This window comes from Melanostigma gelatinosum (genome assembly GCF_949748355.1).
Source record: "Melanostigma gelatinosum genome assembly, chromosome: 19".
NCBI lineage: Eukaryota > Metazoa > Chordata > Actinopteri > Perciformes > Zoarcidae > Melanostigma > Melanostigma gelatinosum.
This window is the reverse complement of record NC_136652.1, coordinates 17,269,425-17,291,915: the sequence shown is the minus strand read 5'-3', so window position 1 is coordinate 17,291,915 and position 22,491 is coordinate 17,269,425. Positions and strand designations below refer to the sequence as shown.

The 22,491-nt window shown below is 43.6% G+C and overlaps 2 protein-coding genes across 4 annotated transcripts; one reads left to right on the top strand and one right to left on the bottom strand.

The window, feature by feature from the left end:
* Nucleotides 1–12,587: 12,587 nt before the first annotated feature.
* On the bottom strand, nucleotides 12,588–18,326 carry LOC306793017 (alpha-N-acetylgalactosaminidase-like). 3 transcript variants are annotated; one of them, XM_079290437.1, is made up of 9 exons: nucleotides 18,105–18,326; nucleotides 17,068–17,279; nucleotides 16,380–16,520; nucleotides 14,832–15,043; nucleotides 14,655–14,749; nucleotides 14,308–14,469; nucleotides 13,905–14,102; nucleotides 13,579–13,719; nucleotides 12,588–13,402 (listed from the first exon to the last, which is right to left on the bottom strand). In XM_079290437.1, the coding sequence occupies exons 2-9, from the start codon at nucleotides 17,220–17,222 to the stop codon at nucleotides 13,199–13,201; spliced, it is 1,308 nt and encodes a 435-aa protein (XP_079146563.1). In that variant the 5' UTR covers nucleotides 17,223–17,279; nucleotides 18,105–18,326; the 3' UTR covers nucleotides 12,588–13,198. The 3 variants fall into 3 exon arrangements, with proteins under 3 accessions (XP_079146563.1, XP_079146564.1, XP_079146562.1); XM_079290438.1 differs by having other exon boundaries at nucleotides 17,068–17,253; XM_079290436.1 differs by having other exon boundaries at nucleotides 17,068–17,224.
* Nucleotides 18,327–19,211: 885 nt separating this feature from the next.
* Nucleotides 19,212–22,016, top strand: LOC306793422 (uncharacterized protein). The gene is made up of 2 exons (XM_079291051.1): nucleotides 19,212–19,259; nucleotides 20,399–22,016. Exons 1-2 carry the CDS (start codon nucleotides 19,241–19,243, stop codon nucleotides 21,787–21,789), a joined length of 1,410 nt encoding a protein of 469 aa, XP_079147177.1. The 5' UTR covers nucleotides 19,212–19,240; the 3' UTR covers nucleotides 21,790–22,016.
* Nucleotides 22,017–22,491: the final 475 nt, after the last annotated feature.

The window sequence follows — 22,491 nt, the reverse complement described above, 5'->3', positions numbered from 1 at the left end:
TCAGCCAATGAGAAAGTACTTTCCTGTAGCCTTGGTACAGCAGAACAGATCTCGATACAAGATCTATAGAATTTGTATAACCTGTGATGCTAGCGATGTAATGCTTGTGTTTGTTTTGTACTGTTATAATGTCATCAATCTGCTTTCTTTTATGTCGTTATTGCTTGTACTGTTTCTGTTTTTACCATGTCAAGTGCCTTTGAGTACCTATTCAAGCACCATACAAATAAAATATATTGTCATTATTATTATTATCTCTGTGTACACAGGTATGTTCCTTGAGATAAACAATTCTCCAGGCATGTTATATTAAATCATTGCAGAAGAAGAGATAAAGAAGCAGCCAAAGGTTAAATGGAAGAAAACAAGAAAACAATGTAGAAAACCTGATGGAAATAAGAATATAGAATTTTGATTCCTTTCTTCATTTGAGGAAGGTTGCAGTCTCCTCCCCACACCACAGATCTGATAGAAAATATCTCTGATGGTTTCTTCTTGTTGTCATAAAAGCCTTGAGTTGTGTTTTAGGAGGAGCCTTTTTGTAGCATTTTTTCTATTTATAGTGCTTGAGAAAAATACAGTGTTCTTGCCTTTCAACATCATTTTATATAACAGCAATGTTGTTTCATCACTGCAACAGTCTTTTTGATGTATAATAAGCACGACGCGGATAAGTAACTACTATTACGACTGTCCTCCCAAGAAACAGAGCATCAGTCGTTTCAGCAAATGCCCAAAATTCATGTTCATGTGACTAAACCCTCTGGTGGCCGTACCAATTATGACTCTCATCTGACAGGGGGCAATCCAGGAAGTGGTCTGACGTTGTTATAGAGCCACAGAGTTCAGAGATGGAGGCAGTCGAGGTTGTGCTTTTTGAAACAGTTTTGGAAAGCATGTTGTAGTGTAATTTGGAGGACTTGCTGCTACTGACAGTGACTTGTCATGAATCCCTTGTCATGTAGTTGTGGTGGCCCTGCGTTGTGAAAGCGTGCTTGATTTGGCTGTCTGGCAAAGTGAAGCATATCTACTCCGCGTTGTGATTTCTGCAGCACATCAGTGTGAGAAATATCCAAGAACTACTGCAGATCTGACTGCTTCTATACTGCTCTATCTGCAGGCTTGCCAAAGATTGCCTGTCAGGCTCAAGCTCAAGGACAGACAGATAAGAGTACCCGCACTGAGCATACACACACACACACACACACACACACACACACACACACACACTGACACAGTCTTCCAAAACTAAATCAAACATTTATCAAATTCAGGGAAATGTTTGAAAGGAATGAAACATAGCCTCAAATATAAACTCCTACTGGAGAGTGTGTATAAGCCATTCAACATTCAATATGTCAGCTCCTCTTCATTTCAACCTAAGGGATTATATAAGCTTTCCCCTTGTACAGTGAGGTGTACACACAAGGCACTTTCAGTGATAACAAGCTCCCATTAAGAATGCATGTCAGGTGCTTTGAATGTAACCAACCTGTCAACATGCAGGCGAGCCCTAATGGGATTTCACTTCCTGCAGTGTGTACACAGACTGTATAAACAATGTTAAATCAAGTGGAGATGAAAGCCGGTAGCCTGATCTTAACTCTTTCTATGCCGGGAAGATACCAAAAAAAAAGGTAACAGTGCAGTGGATTTCATAAAATGTTGGGTTTCGCCAAAAAAGAGGGATAAACATGAACTCATTGACATGAGGTCATCGCAGCAACACATTACGCTCCTCACTTTCCTCTGCCTACTATCTCTCCATCTCATTGCACTGTTCCTGCCACACTTCGCTCCCCTCATCGGCCCGCCTGCCCCCTAAGTATATCTCATTTTAGCATCGGCTATCTGTAAGCCAAGAGCTGCTGTCACCAGATCCCGCGGTCCCGCAGAGTTCTTGGGAATGGCATGTGTTCCCAATTGGCAGCTTAACGTAGGCTGACCACACAACCACAAACTGGGGGCTTTCTAGAGGCCAAGGTGGGAGAGTTACAGCTCTTGTAGTTTATCAAAACCACCACAAAGTAAAACTTCAGGCTATGGCTCCACCAGGAGACTCCCCAAAGTGTCTGACACTATGAGAAGGAATTGGTGCGTCTATGAAGTTGCTGTATCGAACAGGTGCAAGCATTGATCTACAGTCTCATGCTGGACCGGTGATGTGGCTTTGGTTTTCCAGGAAACCCCCCCCCCCCTCCTATTACTCCTTCCCAACACCTCTTCACATAGTTAATGTCAATGTTGCTTCTCAGGTTTCAGAGGAAAGTGGCAAAGGGAGAGCCAGACGTTTCTTGGCAGTGACGACAGCATCAACTCTCCCAACCACGCCAGTCAGCCTCTGGTGCATTTGTGCGTGTGCATTGTGTGCATGGCTATAATATATGTTGAGGTGTGGACAGCGTACCACCTGTGCCTTTATGAGTGTACAAGTCGAGCAACACCACCGCTTGCAGATGCAAACATTTTCACACGAGAACTAGATTTAAAAAAAGAAAAGAAACACACAGAATTTATAGCTTTGGCTCCATGAGAGCGTGTCACAAATGTCACTGGGAGCGGCAACATCAAGAGGGAATATGCAGTAAAAGCTCAAGGTGAACATGGAGACAAGAGCAGGAACATGAAATTAAATCATCAGTTTCTGTGTCCTTGAACACTTCTTGCAAGGACTTCTCTGTTTTTCTTTTCTGTTTGTTGTTCTTTTGTGTCGTCATTGTCTGCTTTTGCTCTGTTCCTTGTCTGTCTCCACCCCACATGCACTCAAGCAATAATTCAATTTTTCCATCCTTCTCTTGCCCTCTGCATTCACCCTCTTCCGCGCTCTCTCCGTTAGTGTTATACCTGCAACCTTTTATTTTTGATGATGAAGCTGTTTGTTAAATTTGACGTCAAAGTAGATCTGAAAATTTCAATAAATCCAACTTTTGCAAAGCTTTCCCATCAGCCTGAGCTGTACTTTGTGTTTAACGCTAGCTCACAAATGTTAGCATGCTAAACTAAAACGACAAACATACTACCTGCTAAACATCAACATGTTAGCACTGTCACTGTGAGTATGCCCAGTGAGCATTTTTTGGTTCAAAAGAAGTTTAAAAGACGTCTATGCCCGACGTTGAATAAACGTTCAAAAGTGAAAGTTTTTTCGCCGACTATTTGTAGACGTTGAACAGACGTTCACGCTTAGACCAGATTTAAACGTGATTTGCAATACTATCATTTTTCGTCCTCTACATTGTGCTAGTTAGCAAGCTGACATAAGCATTTAGCTACAATCAGCACTAGCAAAGGTTGTGTGCTATTTTTGTGAGACATTCTGGTTGAAATACATTTTATAGCTTGAGGAAAAGTTTTGCATTTTAGGGATTCCACTTACCTACCCCCATCCACATCTTCAAACCGCTTTCTCCTGCAGACATGACCAGGCATGACCAGGCATGACCAGGCAGGAACACAGACACGCGCTCACACGCATACACTGACACACAGCGGTAACCCAGTAATTAGGGGTACTGTAATTGCGACGTAGCATTGTAAACTGGCGGGGCAGTGTTTCCAGGGAAGGTTTGTTGACTGTGGGTTTATGACAGAGAACTTAAATGGTATGTGTTTATCTACATTCTGCACTGGTGAGAGCTGCTGTCTAAAATATCCACCAGGTTCTCAGTAATGGAGTTGGCTCAGGCCGTAAAGTTCCGTGGTCATCATCAGTATCGTCACTGTAACTAGAATCTGATGTATGGCTACCTCAGAGGGAGGATCTCGGACATAAATATTAAATTATGTCATGCACGTGAGCTACTTTTGGTTGTGTAATGTTTGCTTGTGTTTCAGATTTTCTCTACACTAAAGGAAGGTTGTATGTGGTAAGTGCCATTCGCAAATTACTAAAGTTAAGACTACTTTATGGGGACAAACAGCTGGTCCCCACAGGGAACACCATTACATTTTGGAGTTCAGACTTTGTTTTTGGTTAAAGTTTGGGTAAAAAGAGAAGCGGTCTTCATCCTGAGTGGTTGAGGTTGGGCATGTAGCGGTTTTGCCTAAATTTAAGACGAGCACTGCAAGGTTAATGCCAGAACTAGATATCTCTATTGGACAGAAACTATACAACATCTGACTATGTGGTTACTTCATGTAACATGGGGCCTTAAAAAAGCTTTAAAAGAGAACCTTAAAGTAACATAAAACTAACTGTTGAAAGTCCTGTTGGTGGGATTGTGGTACCGTATATTGTATTTTTAATCAATTGTTCATAGGATTCAATTTTCTAGTTCTTATTTTCTAATTTATCTTACTGTAAAGTCAGACATTGGATATCTATCTCTGTCTTGACAATGGTTGGTGAACTGTGTAACTATATGGAAATAAATCCAAGACCTTGTCAATAAGCCAAGACCAAAGTCTCCAGGGACGGATAGTAATTCAATGCAGTGTCTGTGACAAGTGTGACATGTGGACTGTGAGAGACAGGTGGTTGTAATGACGAAGTCAAATATTTGATACTGGACAATTACAAAGGTAGTCTTGTGACTTTGTGTGGCCACACCACTGCAAAGCTTTTTGACCGAATGTATACATAACATAAAAGCACACTTTGCATGTGTGTGTGTGTGTGTGTGTGTGTGTGTGTGTGTGTGTGTGTGTGTCCATGTGTCCACAGTAAGCAGACCATAACAGCAGGAAACTCAGCATCAGATTAAAATGAAATCCATCACAGTCTCTCTCTTTCTCAGGCCACGGTTCTTGAACTCACACACACAACCACAATGAATCCTCCCACAACAATATTTCCATTCAAACCACAGAAAATCACATTCATGAAAGTCGCACATTTCCAAGCAATTATTCCTTTTGGGGGCATTCTCAAACTTAGATTCCAATGTCCCACATTTCCATATCATTCACATGAATGGCAGGTCAGCAGATTTCTTTTCCCCGCTCTGAAATAAACAATGGCTGCTTTTCAGGACTTCAAAGTGCTAGAGGGGGGTGAGAATGGGCAGTTGGGTGCATGGCATGAAATATCAAGGTAAGAGATTAGGACTTATCAGAGATTTCCTTTGAGAAGAAAATGTCTCGAGTGGCTACTGCTGGACTGAGCAACAGTAAAGTGGAAGAGAAGTCCATGTGTTGCAACAGGGTCAAAGGGTCAGCTTCTGGTGATTTATGGACTCGTATGGATGATCTATTCATGTTGACCGCCACTTCTTTAAATCCCTGCCTGTAACTTGTGTCTTCTGCCACTCTTTTCCTGTTTGTGTGTTTGATCGCATGTACCCTCCCACCCAGAGGCCGTTGACTTTCCAGGAAACAAAGCATTTCACCCAGTCGTCATACACGTTTGGTCACCACTGCTTTTGCAAAAGTATGGCAGAGGGAAAAAGACGACGAAATGATCTCAGAACGTTGTTGCAAGCGTCAATGGAGTTTCCAGTGTGATTCAATGTCAGCTAAAACTGACGTGACTCCAAATGCCAGTCATTCATGAAGGTTTAGCTCCATGGGTTGTGAGGGGGATGCACCCGAGTTATTGGGGATCATGGACCAGGCAATACCCTACCGCCCCCCAGTGGTCATGGGGCAAATGCAAATGACCTTGGAGGTCATATCAATGCATGCACCCAGTGGAATTGATATGATACAAAACAAAAAACATCTTCTTATTTCGACTTTAAGATACCGGTATTTCCTACATGGCCTGGCGTGATGTTGCCATTTTTTTACGAGTTTGCAGAAGACGTAAAGGTTCTTTATTCGACATTCAGAAAATGAATATAGCAGCAAATAAATACGATCTATGTAAAGATATAGAGGAGTAATGTCTACCTGAGCAGAGAATGGAACCTGTCTGTGTGTGTTGTAATCAGAGCTTCTCTGTGCTTTGTTTGCATATCCAGATCGGTTGTGCGTGTCTTTTAGTGCGTGAGCGTGTCCCACTTGCTAGCTAATGGTCGCCTCGCTGCAATACGCTCAGTGTGCGAAATACTTCAGACCCCCTAAAGGCCTCAATAGCAAAAAAAAGTGTGGGGGGGGGGGCTATACAACCACAAGACAATTATTTGTCACCTGCACTTGTCAAATTTTCAAAGCGTACCAATGGCCAGCGGTTTTCATTATTCAAACTGCAAAACATTTATTCACAAGTATGAAGCCAGAGCGGCAACAGGTTGCACGAAGCTAGCATGGCTTCATGTCTGTTTGTGGACCTAAACGGAGCCCCTTTGGACACATTTGATCCAGCGCCTTTTGTGAGAACCTGGATTAAAGCAGGACATCGTCTCTCCTCTTCTTGGATACCAGGACGGCGTTGAGGAGAAGTCGAGCCAAGTTCTGCGTATCAGGTTTGAACGTGTGATTGTGCATCCGGTTAGTGAGAGAGAAACATGCCCTGTTGCAGGGCGGAGTTATTGCATTGTGTAGTTGTGTGAGTAGTCTTACTGTTAATGATATGAAGCAGCAGTTAATGAACAAGAATGAGAGGCAGCAAGATAAAGGAAGTCTGACTGTGTTCCTGTCTGACATATATTGCTACCATGAGTCATTTGCAATGCCCTACGTGACAATGTTCACACATAACTACAAATCTCTCCTGACACTGTGACACAGGGCAGGGGACGTTTACGTCACAGTTTTGGCAAATAGCTCTATTTCTTCGCCACACACAAAGCCTCAACTGTGCTCATAATGGACTGGAGGAACAGCTCAGAGACTGTGAACCATGCTGACTGGTGAAAAGGTGGGCTTTCTGGTGCAAGTCCGTATCGGCCCCGAGAAGTGCCAGAAGGACTCTGGTCGGGCCGCGTCAGTACAGCGGGTGCTTTCTGCATCCTGAACTCTGTTTCTCACCAACACTGCAAGTGATTATGACAGAGATTATGGATTTCAGGCAGCAATATCTTCTTCTTCCTGTCTCTGTCTCTTCACTCTGCCTGCAAAGCATACACATTTAAAGACATCTCTCTTTATACCTTTTCAGACGTCGTCATATAGACTTACACAACAGCCGATTAAGACAACACACTCATTTAGCCTATACACACAAAAGTGCACACACACACTCCATTTGACTAAACTGTGCCCAGTCCCCATAGTTAATGTTTAGACTCACTACGCCTGCTGAGATATAAGCAGCAGGCGACGAGGACGCTGGGGTGAAGGTCAGCCCTACATGTGCTGTTTGATCTTTTCCAGCCGCCAGTGAGCCAAATGACACGAATTAAAGGTCCTGGTGGGTGGGGGGGGGGGGGGGGGCAGCCCAGTCTTCACAAGCTATAACTGACCATACCTGACACAAAGTTTTTACGTAAAAGAGACACAATCACCTCAGAAGAAGTAGGTCGTTGAGGGGTGTGTGTGTGTGTGTGTGTGTGTGAGTGTGTGTGTGTGTGTGTGTGTGTGTGTGTGTGTGTGTGTGTGTGTGTGTGTGTGTGTGTGTGTGTGTGTGTGTGAGAGAGAGTAATAGGGTATTCATTCACTCCAATTCATGTTTCACAATGTTCCAGCTTCAGGGGCATTTTGAAGCGGAAACAGGTTTTAGTGATGATGCTGTTTAAACAGTAACCTGACTGTGGAACATTATGTTTTCAATTGTAACACCATGTTGCACTGTAAAAACATTACCATTTCTCGTCAAGCAACATGATCTGTTTTTCAATGTTCTATAAAGAGTTTTCACTGCAGCTACAAACTGCAGTCATCTTGTAGTCAATGCAGCTGCTCTATGTGACAACTATGAAACATTTTAAAACCACAATGAACGCGAATGAGAGCCTACAGCCGCGCAAAACAGCTCTGTGACGCCCAACGTTAGCATGCTAGCATGTTGATGTTTAGTGTAACGTTGCCCATGTTTACCTTGTGAACATGCTAACATTTCCTAATCAGCACTCAACACGAATTATAGCTGGACGCTTGGAATTTTAAATTCTAAAGGAAACTGTCAGAGGATCACCAAAGTCATTACGATTCATCGTCTGGGAACCATGAACATTTTAGCATGCTAGCATGGTTAATAATGTCGTGAAACGATGTGGTTTAGCGGGACTTTGACAGTGTCTGTTGAGAGGAGCAGAAATCGAACCATGGTGATTTGGTGATTGGGGCAAATGAAAATATCATTCACCCCGGTCATCAGGGCACCTTTCCATCGACACAGGCACAGTTAATCACAGTGCTACCGTACGACCAAGTGACAGATTGACAGACAGTCTGTCAAGCTGAGGGAGATGAGATGACAATCCCCAGGTCAGCTGAAGAATCCAGATGCATTAAAAAGCTGATGCTGACAGACACCAATAAAAATAGCACAGTAAATCATGCACATGGTTATTCACAGGGCCAGGCTGAAGGTTATGAAAAGCATTGTTGACCGATCACATCTCTATTTTTATATGCCACCCCCACACATGACTCCTTTTTGCAAACTCACTGTCAGTCAATGTTTCTACAGCATCATGCTGTTGTTGAGGCTTCACCCACAAATAGATGCATTATCAGCAGCTCAAATGGCGTCATGTTACCGACCAAGTTGTTGCTGCTCGAATGTGTATCAAATATCTGTCGGAAATCTGACAAGTTTCTTTCAGCGTGTCCCCCCGCCACATGCGCGCCCACAAAACACACTTGCCAAATAACTCCACCTGCTCTTTCCAGTCCTTTCCAACCATTCTCCTTGAGGCCGATGCATGCCAAATCCTGCTGCTGTGTTGGCTGTGCTCTGCTCCAGCCGGTGAAAGAGAAGATGGGTGTTTTGTTCTGGTGGCCAGAAAGGCTTCGGGATCTGACACAGAAAACCTCAAGACAGGGATTACAGTGGAACAGAGAAATACAGTGAGGGAATGGGGTGACCACACACACACACACACTCTCACAGATATACAGCACGTCTGCAGGAAGACAAACGTGGCCACGGTTCCCAGTGGGATCCAGGATATAGAGGTGTGTGTGTATAGGAGATGAGAGAGAAAACGAGACGAGGATGAGCGTGTGTGAATGTGTGTGAAAAGACAGGAAAGGCAGATATAGAGTGAATATAGCGTGAAAGGGAAAGAATGAGACAGTGTGAGTGTGAGTGTGAGCGCGAGCGCGAGCTGCATTGGCTGCAGTTTCTGACTTTGACCCACTCAGGCTGCCAGTAAGCAGACAGCTGACAGCCTGGCCAGTTGCCATGCGAACCCAACGCCTCTGCAACGTGCAGCCTGCCTCGTACACAGCAGCGTCGTGGAAACAGTTACCAGGCGCGTCTGTTTACTGAGTGAACAGCAGCCACTGGTGGACAAATCCAGACATTCATTCATAAAAATCCCAACCACAAATATATTTCACAGGTGGTCACAGACATCAAAACCTGGAGCTTTAACTCGCTAGCTCATGAAAATATTTTGCACCGCAGTCATATCAGTTTCAATCAGTGATGAGTAACTCTCTCTCTTCACAATTGCAGGCATGACACAGTTTTGCCATCATGCACACCAATTTCCACAATCCCCTGGCTATACATGTCTTGTCAATACACAAGCATATATGTCCACACATTCTCCCTCCAGCTGAAACAACAGCATCGCCATACAGCCAGCAGGACATCCTCTGCTGTAACAGAGAACAAGAATAGGGCAGCACAACCTTCCACCAGATGTCCAGAGTCCATACCCAAATCAATTTCATGCCCCAGTCCTTTTGGATATAAGGAGAACTCACACAGTGAGTCTGCAGCAAGGACACTGCCCTTTGCTTCATGGGCCACAGAGTCAGAGGAGAAATATGTGTAATGAAAGCAGTTGTGGCCAGAGGAGGAGGTGTCTGATCTTTGCCTAATGCATGAGCAAGTAAAAGTAGGAGGGAAAAGACGTCAATGCTGCACTGAGAGAGGCAAGAGCGTGATGCAACAGACATGTCCCCGTTCAGTAATACTTTACAGACCTTCCATGTTTGTTTAATATTAAACCTGAGTATCCAGTCTGGACAGGAAATCTACACTCACAGGAACAAATCAACGCTTGATGCACCTACAAACTGACTTCAAAAAAGTAATGTGGAAGAGAGAAAGCACGATGGTCTGCATGTTCTGTCTGCTTGTTATATGTTTTACCATATAAAAGTTAGTATGCAAAAGAAATGTTTAACTGCCGTGACTCTGGCTGTAAGGCTATAGTCAGATAGCTGAAACTAATTAAACCAATTTTCTTTTTTATAAAAACAATTTTTTCACATGATGTGTGCTAGAGCTACCTTTAAATCACATATTAAATGTATTCAATGAAGATAAATGTATTAACCTCGCCCATTAGGTAGCATGTCTGGTGACAACGGAGAATCATGTGAGGAGGTTTAATGCTATTTGATTGAAGGTCTAAAAGATGTGGGGGGTCAAACAGCAAGATACCGTCACAGTGGGATATGATAACAGTGTATAATATGTGACAGTGCGCGAACAGGAATGTAAACGTTAGACACAAAACAGACACAGCTCAGTTACTTTTCTTTTTTTCGGTGGCAGCACCTTAGAGGTTTTGAGTGTGTGCGGCCTACTTTGAGACTAAGCGCGTGCACGTACTCTGACCTATATGCAAAGCCCTGTGTGCATCATATCCACCCCCAGTGCCCCCTTCCTCCGAGTTGGATTTCAGAGGCGTGAGGCAGAGAGCGTGACTTGCTGCGTGACAACAACGACGAGTGTGTTGGCCCAGAAGAAGGGGGGGGGGGGGATCAACCCCTGATTTGAATCAGGGGTGCCGGTGTTGGGTACAAAGACGGGAGTGGCGACTGTGCCTCTCTGCAGCTGTGGGCCTACGTGAGCATTGGCAGGAACGCTCTCGTTCCTCGCCAGCCCCCCCGCCCTTACTCGTTCCCTTACACTCTCTCATCTCTCACACTCCCCCCCCCTTCTTTGCTCATTTGCACCTTCTAATAGACTTCTGACAGCCCCCCCTTCCTCCTTTTGCTCAAATCCTTCTTGCACAGTTCTCTCTTTTTCTCTATCAAAACTCCCACACTCCTCTCCCACATCATGTTCCCAAACGGCGAGGACCTTGACAGTGAGAGATGTGTCGTGTTCGGCCAGCCAACGGATATCTGAGACGAATGAGAGGGAAAGACAGGAAGGCAAAGATAATCTTTCCCACACACACACACACATACACACAGACATACACACAGCTGATCTGGCCTGAAATGACCTAGAAGGGATATGTGTGTGCATTTGCGTTTGTGTGTGTTTCACGCAAAGCAAGTTTACTCATGTCATACGTACGCACATGCAGTAGGATGCATGCCAATGCACACACTCATGTGACCACTCTATGATCTTGAGACTGTGTGTAAACACGGGGCTTTAAGGTCCAGGTCAGAGGTGATGCTATGCCCAGGATTTATCAGAATGAGACAAGGAGGAGGAGCGATGGGGGAGGGGGGGGGGGGGGGGGGGTGACAATGACGAGGTAGAATGAATACAATGAAGAATTAATAGATGGTGGATAAAGGAGCGGAGAGGATTGAAGGACAAAATGAAGTTGAAAGAGTTTATACATAGTTGCGCATGTCAAAACGGGAGACGGTGATGCCAGAGGAGAGAAGATCATAACAGAGAGATAAAGGACTGAGCTGAATCGGCTGACTGTCCTTGTGCTACTCAGCAGGTGCATTTCTTGGCAGTGGATCGGATCGGAAGGCCCGTGTTGTCACATCCATGCAGCCTGAAGAGCAGCGCTGACCTCTACTGGCTAAATATGGACGTGGGCCGGTGTTCTTGTCGGCGACATGCTCTTTCTTTTCAGTCGATCATGCAAACTAATCTATGAGTTACCAGATAAAGACACAATCAGCCACTCCTCAAATTACATTATGCCTAACAGGCTGTTTGTTAGGCATTGAAGGCCGCTGTATAAATGCAGATAAAAGCTGTTTTCATGTTCATCTCCGTAAGTCTACAATAAATCAGTTAGTTATTGCACGAGTCGAGTACACTAAACCCCCCCCCCCCCCCAAATAAAGCAGTAACTCCCACAGTAAAACAAACACAAACAGTAGATGTTTGTTGCTCAGTTCCGATAACTGTACCCGACACAGAACCAAAACTTAAAACCAACATAAGTTGAGACTTACCGTGCAATTGTGAAGTGATAGGTAAAAGTGAGTAACAGCCTAGACATAAGCATTAGCGGTTAGCATTTTAAGAAAAGAAATTACCTGGAAAGTTACCATGTAGGTCACAACCTAATAAACTGATGTGTGGTGCAAAAACACTTTCATGTTTGTTAACTGTATGAGCCTCAGCTCTCTCTGAAGTAGACTCAACACGATCCATCAGTGTTATTGGGCCTCCATTGCCAGGTTTTTTGGATTGAGGCCACTCCTGTAAAACGTGCGTTTGTCCGTATGGGAGAACGTCTTTAAAAAGTCCTACGGCAGCACAGTGGTCCTCTATGTGACCATGTATTTTAAAAGTCCCGAAGAACATAAGTAGTTCCGGAGCAGCATTTCTAGTCTGATGACGTAAGTCTACGTCAAGATGAGCACTGCCGCAACTAAATGAATACAAACATAATGGAAAAACAAACCTTTGCCTAATGAGGAACCAAATCATTTATTTCAGTGAAGACAAAAAATGCATAATTTCTTATAAAAATCTTTGTTTCTTAAACACACGTTCATATTTATTATCCTGAGCAACTTTCCTATATTAAACAAGATTTAATATTCAATTTTCCTATATTAAACATTCAGAAAAACTAGCATTGCAGATTCTTTATTGTCCTTCTTTGTTCCTTTTGGAACAGCTTAAGACAGACTGCTTCCTTAAAAGCAATGTTTCAATAAAAGCAGAGCAGCGGAGACTCCTGAGTCTTAGTGCTGATCTACGATCAGTTTTTCAACTTTGGCGATCTCAGAGATACAAATTATCATCAGGTCTTGTGCCCTGTGAAGCACGGAAACACTTCAAACGTGTCCGAAATGTTTGTCACTTCAACAGAGGTGGCTATGTTTTGATACTGCAAGTGTAGAATTTGAGAGATGGATCACAAGAACAATTTGAGATTGAGTGATAGTGCCTTTTAAAATAACACAATTTTGACCTATGCATTGGCACTTTAGGGTTCAGGAGAGAAATACGTCCATTGATCACCTCACAATAAACGCGTGATGTCTTGTCAGTCAACGCTTCGTCAAGAGAAGAAGATTATTATGTGATAAAGTTCAATCAGTGAACGATCACAGGAAAGGCGTTTTCATTGTCATCGTCAAACGCAGATCCCTGGAGTCTGCCACCTTTATAGAACTGGCGCAGGTTCCATTTGGTGGGCGCAGACACATGCCACATGACCACACCTGTGGGGTTCACCGACACCACGAAGCCAGTGGAGTCCTTCAGCGTCATGGTCTTCCCAGTGAAGACGTCGTAGATCTGAGGGAGGGAGACAATGTGATTCTCCTGCAATACTCAGCACACAGATAATTAAGACATTAGTAGTAGTAACAGTGTCACTGACATGGAGATCTGTTTTTCAGTGGACCAGAGATGATACATTGCCTGCCAGAATCTAGAAGACTGTCTATGAAACGTTTAAAGACATACAGTACCTTGTAGCTGCCAGTGGTGTAGTTGAGTTTGCTGAGGGTCGTCTGGTAGCGGTAGGGCATGTCGGTACGACGACTGAAGAATACCAATGCACTTGCATTGTTTGCCAGGGGGCGCCAGAACACGTTAATGTGACTCGTCTCCTGGCAGAAAGAAATGGACGAGAAAATGTGAACAATGACACAAATAATGAGAAGACATGGATTATGTGAGCGACAGAGGATAGAAAAGAATTAAACACCAAAGTCAAAACTCAAAGCAGCTAACTTCTGTTTTTTCATCTTGATCGCTTTCAAGAAGCTGCACAACCCATGGAAAAGTGTGTCACCGTTATAATGCGCCTTCCCTGGATGCCCATGGGGTCCTGGCTGATGGTGATGGCCATTCTGTTCTGCAGGATGCTGCGGGCCTCGCTGCTGATGGTGCGCAGGTCATTGGACATGAAAAGAGGAGCAGCCATAATCGCCCACAGAGCCATCTGAGAGCGAGACTGGTCCATGCTGAGGCCAAAGTCGCCGACAATCAGCTGTGGAGGGCAAAATCACACAATCAAGAAAGATCAGATAAGATTTCGTACCTGTAGCACTTCTTTATTTAACAAACTAGTGTTTTTATTTGACTTTTTTTGACTGCTTTTCTTTAACTTGTACCATTGGTGCTGCCTAACCTCATTGACGGACCGTTTAGTAAATAGTGAACACTAAATAATTGATTATGTCATTTGAACGGACCATATCTGGGTCGTTCCACTTTCCAGGTCCAGCTGCAGGTACCAGGACGTCCTGGTTATTAAAGAACCAGTCAACAATGCTGAGGACACTGGCCCAAGAGTCCTGGATGTCCCCATAGTTACGCCACAGGTTGCAGATCTCACCCAACTGAGTGTAGTTCACCTGAAAACATAAATCAGTTTCCCAAAAAGGTAAAAATACAAACTGGATTTAAATTATGAGAACGTCGGCCTCACGACAGACGCTACTTCCACGAGGACAAACGTTGTCAACGACATGAATTATTTGAAACTGTCAGGCCTGAAGCTTCAGGTGATGATGTAAACTTTAAGACATTCGGTTTATACCTTAGGTGGCAGGCCACCCCGGTAGGCAGGCCAACTGCAGGAGTAGCCAATGGGACGGCCCGTAGCATTCAAAGCCTTTGACATGAGAGGGTAACCTGCCCAAGAGAGGAACAAGAGTCAAATCAAGTCAGCAACATCTCAACAACCACAATGTAAGCGGCCATCCTCTTTTCTTACCCTTCTCTTGCTCTGTGGCGTTAGAATAACAGCCGTCAAATTTTAACATATCCACCTCCCAGTCGGCGAAGGTCTGAGCGTCTATCTTGATCTTGTCCAGTGTGGTGCCGGGATACCCCCCACAGGTGTGTGTGCCGAAGTCCCCGTAGATGCCCAGCTTGAGACCCCTGTCGTGCATATAGCGTGCCAGTTTATGGATGCCTCCTGGGAACCTGATGGAGAGGCAATTGTAATGTTATACCAAAGTGCACACTGCAGAGACGTACAATTCATGAAATCAAGGCTCAGTCTTGGGCACTCCCTTTTTTGCTCGACTGAAAATGACATTAAATTAGCATTAAATGATGCTAGTACAACGTATAAAACCTTTCAAAAAATGTGCCGACGGACAGTATACGGTATGATTGCACTCAAATAGTGAAGCTCTGAATCAGAAAAGCTTGCAGTTGTTTGTTCAGCAGTCTTTATCATATGCTGAGGCTGCATGTAATAGTCTATCTGTACACCACACACAAGTGAAACTACTGACTACTGATGTTTTTGCGAGTCATATGATTGTATGACTGTCACATTGTAATTACCCTGTTTAACTGTTTTATTGACTCACGGGTTTAGAAGTTACATACACTACAGCTTCTCTGTACGCGTACAGTATATATAACTGCACAATTACCTTTTAGGGTCAGCTGCACAATTAACTTTTAGGGTCAGCTGCACAATTACCTTTCAGGGTCAGCTGCACAATTACCTTTCAGGGTCAGCTGCACAATTACCTTTTAGGGTCAGCTGCACAATTACCTTTTAGGGTCAGCTGCACAATTACCTTTTAGGGTCAGCTGCACAATTACCTTTCAGGGTCAGCTGCACAATTACCTTTTAGGGTCAGCTGCACAATTACCTTTTAGGGTCAGCTGCACAATTACCTTTTAAGGTCAGCTGCACAATTACTTTTCAGGGTCAGCTGCACAATTACCTTTCAGGGTCAGCTGCACAATTACCTTTTAGGGTCAGCTGCACAATTACTTTTCAGGGTCAGCTGCACAATTACTTTTCAGGGTCAGCTGCACAATTAACTTTCAGGGTCAGCTGCACAATTACCTTTCAGGGTCAGCTGCACAATTACCTTTTAGGGTCAGCTGCACAATTACCTTTTAGGGTCATCTGCACAATTACCTTTCAGGGTCAGCTGCACAATTACCTTTTAGGGTCAGCTGCACAATTACCTTTTAGGGTCAGCTGCACAATTACCTTTTAGGGTCAGCTGCACAATTACCTTTCAGGGTCAGCTGCACAATTACCTTTCAGGGTCAGCTGCACAATTACCTTTCAGGGTCAGCTGCACAATTACCTTTCAGGGTCAGCTGCACAATTACCTTTTAGGGTCAGCTGCACAATTACCTTTCAGGGTCAGCTGCACAATTACCTTTCAGGGTCAGCTGCACAATTACCTTTTAGGGTCAGCTGCACAATTACCTTTCAGGGTCAGCTGCACAATTACCTTTTAGGGTCAGCTGCACAATTACCTTTTAGGGTCAGCTGCACAATTACCTTTTAGGGTCAGCCTGCAGCCGCCCGTTCTCGTCTCTCTTCTTGGAGGACCAGCAGTCGTCTATGTTCACATAGACGTAGCCAAGTTCCTTCCAGCCATCCTCCGACAGTCTATCTGCCATGTCGATGAACAGGTTCTCACTGGAGGGAAGACAGACAAATATTGATGATACCAGCTTTAACGAATTGATTTGAACAGTGTCATTGTAGCATTCAATGAGAAGAGCATGAAGAGCAGTCTAACTAGGTATTTGTTTTAGTATGTTAGGGTATTTGTTGAATGAGGTGATACATCTTACTGTAATGGTAAGAAGAAGAGGTTCGAGGCAAAAACATTTTTGGCAAATGAGTCTTTTCATTATTTCACAAAAAAGGAAAAGTACGGTAGATGTAAAGACACTTAAAAGCCCTTATCATAACTCTAAGAAAAATACCTGTTGACTAAGTACAGATGCACATTATGTACATCCACACCCTTCATTTCTAAATTATATCTCAAAGTATACAAACCTGTTTCAGGGCCCAGAATTCGACCGGTTCGGTCCTGAACTTACTGTGTATACTATCTAGTAATATAATTAATATCTCTAACAGCACAATCCACCTGAGGACTAGACAACTATGTCAAATAACACCTGCTTTGAAAGAAAAGGCTCCAGTCTGTTTTATTCACACTATGTGGACTCACCTGATGCAGTTTTTGGGGTCGTGTTCACAGTCAATGTCACAGCGGAAACGCTCCCATGCCAGCCAGCCCATGGGAGGCACCCTCATCTCTCCATTGTCCAGGGCGAAGGTGGCGACGGAGAGCGCAGACACAAGCAGCAGCACCGCCAAATGCATCCCTGTAAAGCAGAGGTCTTCAACAGGGGGTCTGCAGGGGGTCCGCGAAATGTTTGGCTGATTAGACAATTTAAAAAAAAAAGACAATATATATATTTCTTTCTCTAAACATGAATCTGTCCATTCTTTTTAATATCTTTATCCATGGCAGTGGCACTAATAGGCCAGCACTCATTTTTCGTTTCCACGTTTAAAATGAAAACGTCAGTTTGAATGGCTCGTGTGCATGATTATCATGCAATTGACAGACAATGTTGATATTGGCATTGGTATCAGTTGACACGGTATGTTTATCAATGGCAGTGGCACGGCCCCCCTACTCACTGTACCTGCTTAAAATGAAAACATGAATATATTAACCTGTGTATTATTTGAATAGCTTAGTATTGAATGCACAATAAAGAGTTATACACGGTACTCGGTCCATTTAATATAAAACACAATTGTATACAATATATATCGTCGGGGGTCCCTGCTCCATCTCTCTATCAGTTTGGGGGTCCTTGGCCTGAAAAACGTTGAAGACCCCTGGTCTAAAGGAACGACATGTCAGTCATTCATGCTGGACAGACAGTACACCTCCTGATTCTCACCTGACTGGGTGTGACGAAGACACGCCACAAACTGCCAGGTGACTTCTGTCATTGTTAACAGCTCACTGAATTACAACCCAGAGCTTATTACAAAGGACATACACAGTTCTTACAACATGGGAGAAAGATTGTAATGTTAATAAGTGGCACTAAACTGTAGCTTTAATTTATAATAAGCAGTATGATATATAATACTTTACTGAATAGATTAATTGTATAGAAGATACAAATACAATGTTTGCTGATATACACTTACACACATGAGAAGATAATAGTTTATGTTACTTACTGAAATTCAGTGACCTGCTCTCAGTTACAGGAAGGAAGATAAAGAGGATTCGCTTCACAACTCCGAATCTGTGCTCTTCTTCCTCTTCTTCTTCCTCTCCTTCTTCCTCTCCTAGCCTACTTCTTCTTATTTCCTTATCTACTTCTTGTTCTTCAGCTCAGACCTTTAAACAAACCCCGGGATAAACAGCCTCTCCGGAGGAGTGCAAAGAAATTAAGTGAGCCGCTCTGAACGGAGAGGAAACCACATGTCACGTGACATAGCTCAGTCAGCTGACTGCAGAGAAGGAAGTTGGAGGCGAAATACGATCCGAGCCGCGTCCCGTTCTTCTTTTCCACTCGCCTCGGGTTTTTAATTTGCAAATAGCTTTACATTACAACGCCAATAAGTGACAGAGAGCTACATTTGCGTTTGTTATAGTCTTCAAAAAATATAGTATTTTTATAGTATTTTTCAAAGTGTTTCAGATAATCTGTAGCTCACAGCATAAATGTGGCAATAATTGTCAAAAAGTATTGGTTCTGCAGTAAAATTGCTCCAGTGATTGTTGTGTAAGTAGCATTTTACTGTTGTGGGTGGTCTCTATTTTCTTGTTTTCCATTTGATCAGAGAGGAAGTCCAACATGTCAGAGTCCAGCAGGAGGTGCACAGAGACAAGATTGAGACAAGTTATTGCAACCATTACAATCACTTACACCCTCATAGGTCTAAATATACAATAAACACACACACAAACTCAAAACATGCATTACAACGTTTACTGGTTTATATAGTGGTTGTGAATATGTCATAAGTGAGCTGTTAACTGGTTAAGCTTAAATAAGATGAGATGGTTTAGTCCACCCTTTCATATTTTGGTGGGTGAAAATAGATATCAAACAGGAAGAGGTGAAGCGAGTTAATCAGAATATATGCATGGATAAAAGGGCTTGTTGGCGTTTATTGCCATGGTTATAAAGTGCGCTGTGGAGGACTAAGTTGGTGCTGAATCATCTTTTCATAACTGAAGCAACCGCAGATAGATAAGTTGCACTGGGAAACTGTAGGTGGCGGCAATGCAACTCGTGGATGAAACTGCCATACAAATCAACAGAAGAAGAAGTCTTACGTCGATGCAGAGGTAGCAACGAGGAGACATGGCAGACACAAGTCTGGGTAAGATAACAAAACAGAAGTTCATTGCAAACTACTTAGTAAAACTTGAGACATTCACCACGATATCAGATTTCCATACAGCTGCTTCCAGACTTAAAAGTTCATATCTGAACAGGATAATAAAGCTGCAGCCACAAAAATGCCTAAAAAGATTAACCAGAGTACAGACAGGGCATGGATAACTCGTTTTGCAGAGAAGCAACATTGTCGACACAGGAGTGTAGTTAATGAAATGGTCTGTTGAAATGTGTGTTGTCTTTTCACAGTTCAGAGAGACTTCCTGGTTTTAAGTTTCGGCGTCGACCCATTCAAGTGGTTTCACTTTTTTCTTAAAGTGACAGGAGCAGTTTATAGAGGAACAGTCTCCACATCAGTGGTGGAAGAAGTATTCTGATCATTTTCTTAATTTAAAGTAGCAATGCAACACCACAATACAAATGTACTCCATTGCCAATAAAAGTACACATGAATATATATATATATATATATATATATATATGAAGTCAAATTTCTGCCACTTTACCGCAACTGATTTTGAATAAATTGCCAATTAGTGCAACCACTGGAATTATCTGATTGGAAATATAATTATATGATGAATTTATTTATTTAATTAGGCTAAATTAATTATATTTCGTGCACCAACCAACAATACATCACATTGTATAATCTGATCATGTGTTTTCTTTGAAAAATCAAAGTAACTAGAAACTAAATTAGCTGTCAGATTAAGGAAGTGGAGTTTAAAATGTACAATATTTACACCTGGAATGGAAGTATGCTTTTTAGTTTTTAGTATGCTTGATAATAATAATAATGATTCTTTATATAGCACTTACCATAATTAGCGGATACAAAGTGCTTTACAAAGGGCAGGCATTAAGAAATAAAATCATCAAAATGAAAACTGAAGAATGGATAATATTTCATTAAAATAGTAAGAACAAAATAAAACATTGAAAAAATACCGTCGCAATCTGATTGTTATAAAATTCTAATATATATTGTTGTATAATAATATGTATCAGGAGTAAACTGAACTTCACGTGGAAAATTGGTGTTTCTATTCGTAGTTGCAGTTGTGACTTGTAGAGCATATTTCTTATATAATGAAATCCTCGTGTCTTGACCCCTCACAGGTGTTTCTTGTGCAGTGAATACAATCCTACAAAGTGCAGCAGCAGGTTTTGCTTTTGGAGAAGCTGCATTATTTGCAGTTGAGCCCTCACTGACTGCAGATGACGACCTGCTGACTGCTGCAACTCAGAATGCCGGACGAGTGGGTTCCACGGGTGTCGGGGCAGTGGCGGCATGCCTCGCGTTCACCTCGGCGCTCGTCTCTCTCGGCAGTGGTTTCCTCCTCGCCGGCGTGATGGCGAAACTGTTGACCCGAGTTGGATTGAAGTCTCCATGGTTAGTGGAGACCACGGCAGGAGCCTGTGTTGTAGCGGGTGCTGTCACTACTGGAGTGTTAGCCGGCCTCCTCCCACTATACATCTACATCTCAGCTCAAGGCTTTCTGGTCCTTTTAATCTACTCGTACTCCAATATTAACGACATGATCACAGCTCTGACAGTCATCTTCACCACCCTCTACGTCTGTGTAGTTTATGGAAGAATGGGTGTAATGGTTGGACTCTTCGTCATGGGGTTGACCATATCTGTGCTTTGCGCCCTTCGAAAGGCTCTGACAGAGAGGATGACGCCGAGATCAAACTCTAAAACCGAGTGCCAACTTTTGCAGCGGTTAAACTTCTACTCTGTTTTTGTGGCGATTCTGGGATTTTTTGCCGGCTTGGGGGCAGGTGAAGCAGGAGAGGGTTCGAAAGCGGAGGTGGTCTTGGTGCTGCAGTCGGTCGTCTGGGTGGTGTTTCTGTCTGCGGGGCTGCTAGGAGCCAGCCTGGGAACAGTGGCCACGGTGGGGCTGGAGCCACGGGGGGTCGGAAAGGTCGCCTTGGGAGCTGCTATAATGTCATCACTTTCCCTGAGAGCCATTCTGCAATCGAGCTCTTTTTTAGGGACCCGGAGCAGCATGGGGGCGACGTTAGGAGCAGTCACAGCTGCAGGGGTGTCAATCGGAGCCGCAAGTGTTGCAGCGAAGAAGGCGTTTGAGACTAGAAAGTCGACCTTAGCAGCTGTAGGTTCGGTAGTTGTTGGTGCAATTCTGGCAATGCGCGGTGCATCACTGACGGGGACTCTCCCGACAACATCAGAACTTATAACAATCACCCTTATTGCTGCAGGGTCATTTTTCCTGGGTGCACCAAAGAGCCCGTTCAACACTCTGGTGAATCTCCGAATGGGCCTCCTCACGGGGCCACAGCTAATGAAAGGAATCGGCATGGAGACGGTCACCGCAGCAGCAGCACCCTTCGGAGCCGGGGCGCTCGGGGCTGCAGCGTTGGCTACCGCATCTCTGGGGAAAATGGGGACTGTGGGAATTCTGGTGGCTGTATTTTTGGCTGTGGGAAGTGTTCTTAGTGGCGTGATAGGAAAGTCTCCGCCGACAATAGACGAGCACGGTGACTGATTGAGACCTGGGTGTGAATCTCTGTCTGAACCCAAGGCCACGCTCTAAAGATTTGCATGTGTGCGTGTGAGATGCGTTTGCATTATTGCAGGTTTACACTGACATACAATACATATTTTAAATGTGAGCTCATTTGAATCTGATTGTTTACATAAAAATCACCTTTGCTTATTGATCAAACCTGTCAATTGTGCCATGAACGTATTATGGAGGCTATAGCAGTGATGAATAAAGTGGATGATAAATGTTATCCAAGCGTTTGTATTTATTTGCTATTTGTCGATATCTTTGTACTAATTACGGTAAAACACTGGAGGATAAGCTAAAGGGTCACATGTTTGACAAAGTAGCTGTAATGATCCCTTTTTCGCACCAGCAGTGCCACATTTCCCAAGACATGATGGCAAGGTGGCGTTGGTTTCATCTTAGCAACAGTAACAGAGGACTTGCTGTTTAGAAAGGGGGGGGAGTGGGAGGAGAGAGAGAAGCAAAGAATAACATCAGTAGCTTGAAGAGCATCTTAGAGTAGAGTCTGTTCTGCAGATCTTACCATGATTAAGAAAAACATGGATTTGTACGTGAACGTAAGATGCCCCTCTTATAACTCATGTTATCCTCTCTGAAGAGATGATATGCTGCATTCAAATGGATATCCACCTGTGGCTCAGGGTTTTGTTGGTCTACCAAGGCAGCACACTGGAC

Bases quoted from the DNA above. Each gene is read 5' to 3' on its own strand.
- LOC306793017 (XM_079290437.1), bottom strand. From the start codon at position 17,222: ATGCATTTGGCGGTGCTGCTGCTTGTGTCTGCGCTCTCCGTCGCCACC. The intron at 16,521-17,067 runs GTGAGTCCACAT...TCTTCCCTCCAG, and splicing joins GACCCCAAAAACTGCATCAG to TGAGAACCTGTTCATCGACA. The intron at 14,103-14,307 runs GTCCGTTCAAAT...TGCCCTCCACAG, and splicing joins AGTGGAACGACCCAGATATG to CTGATTGTCGGCGACTTTGG.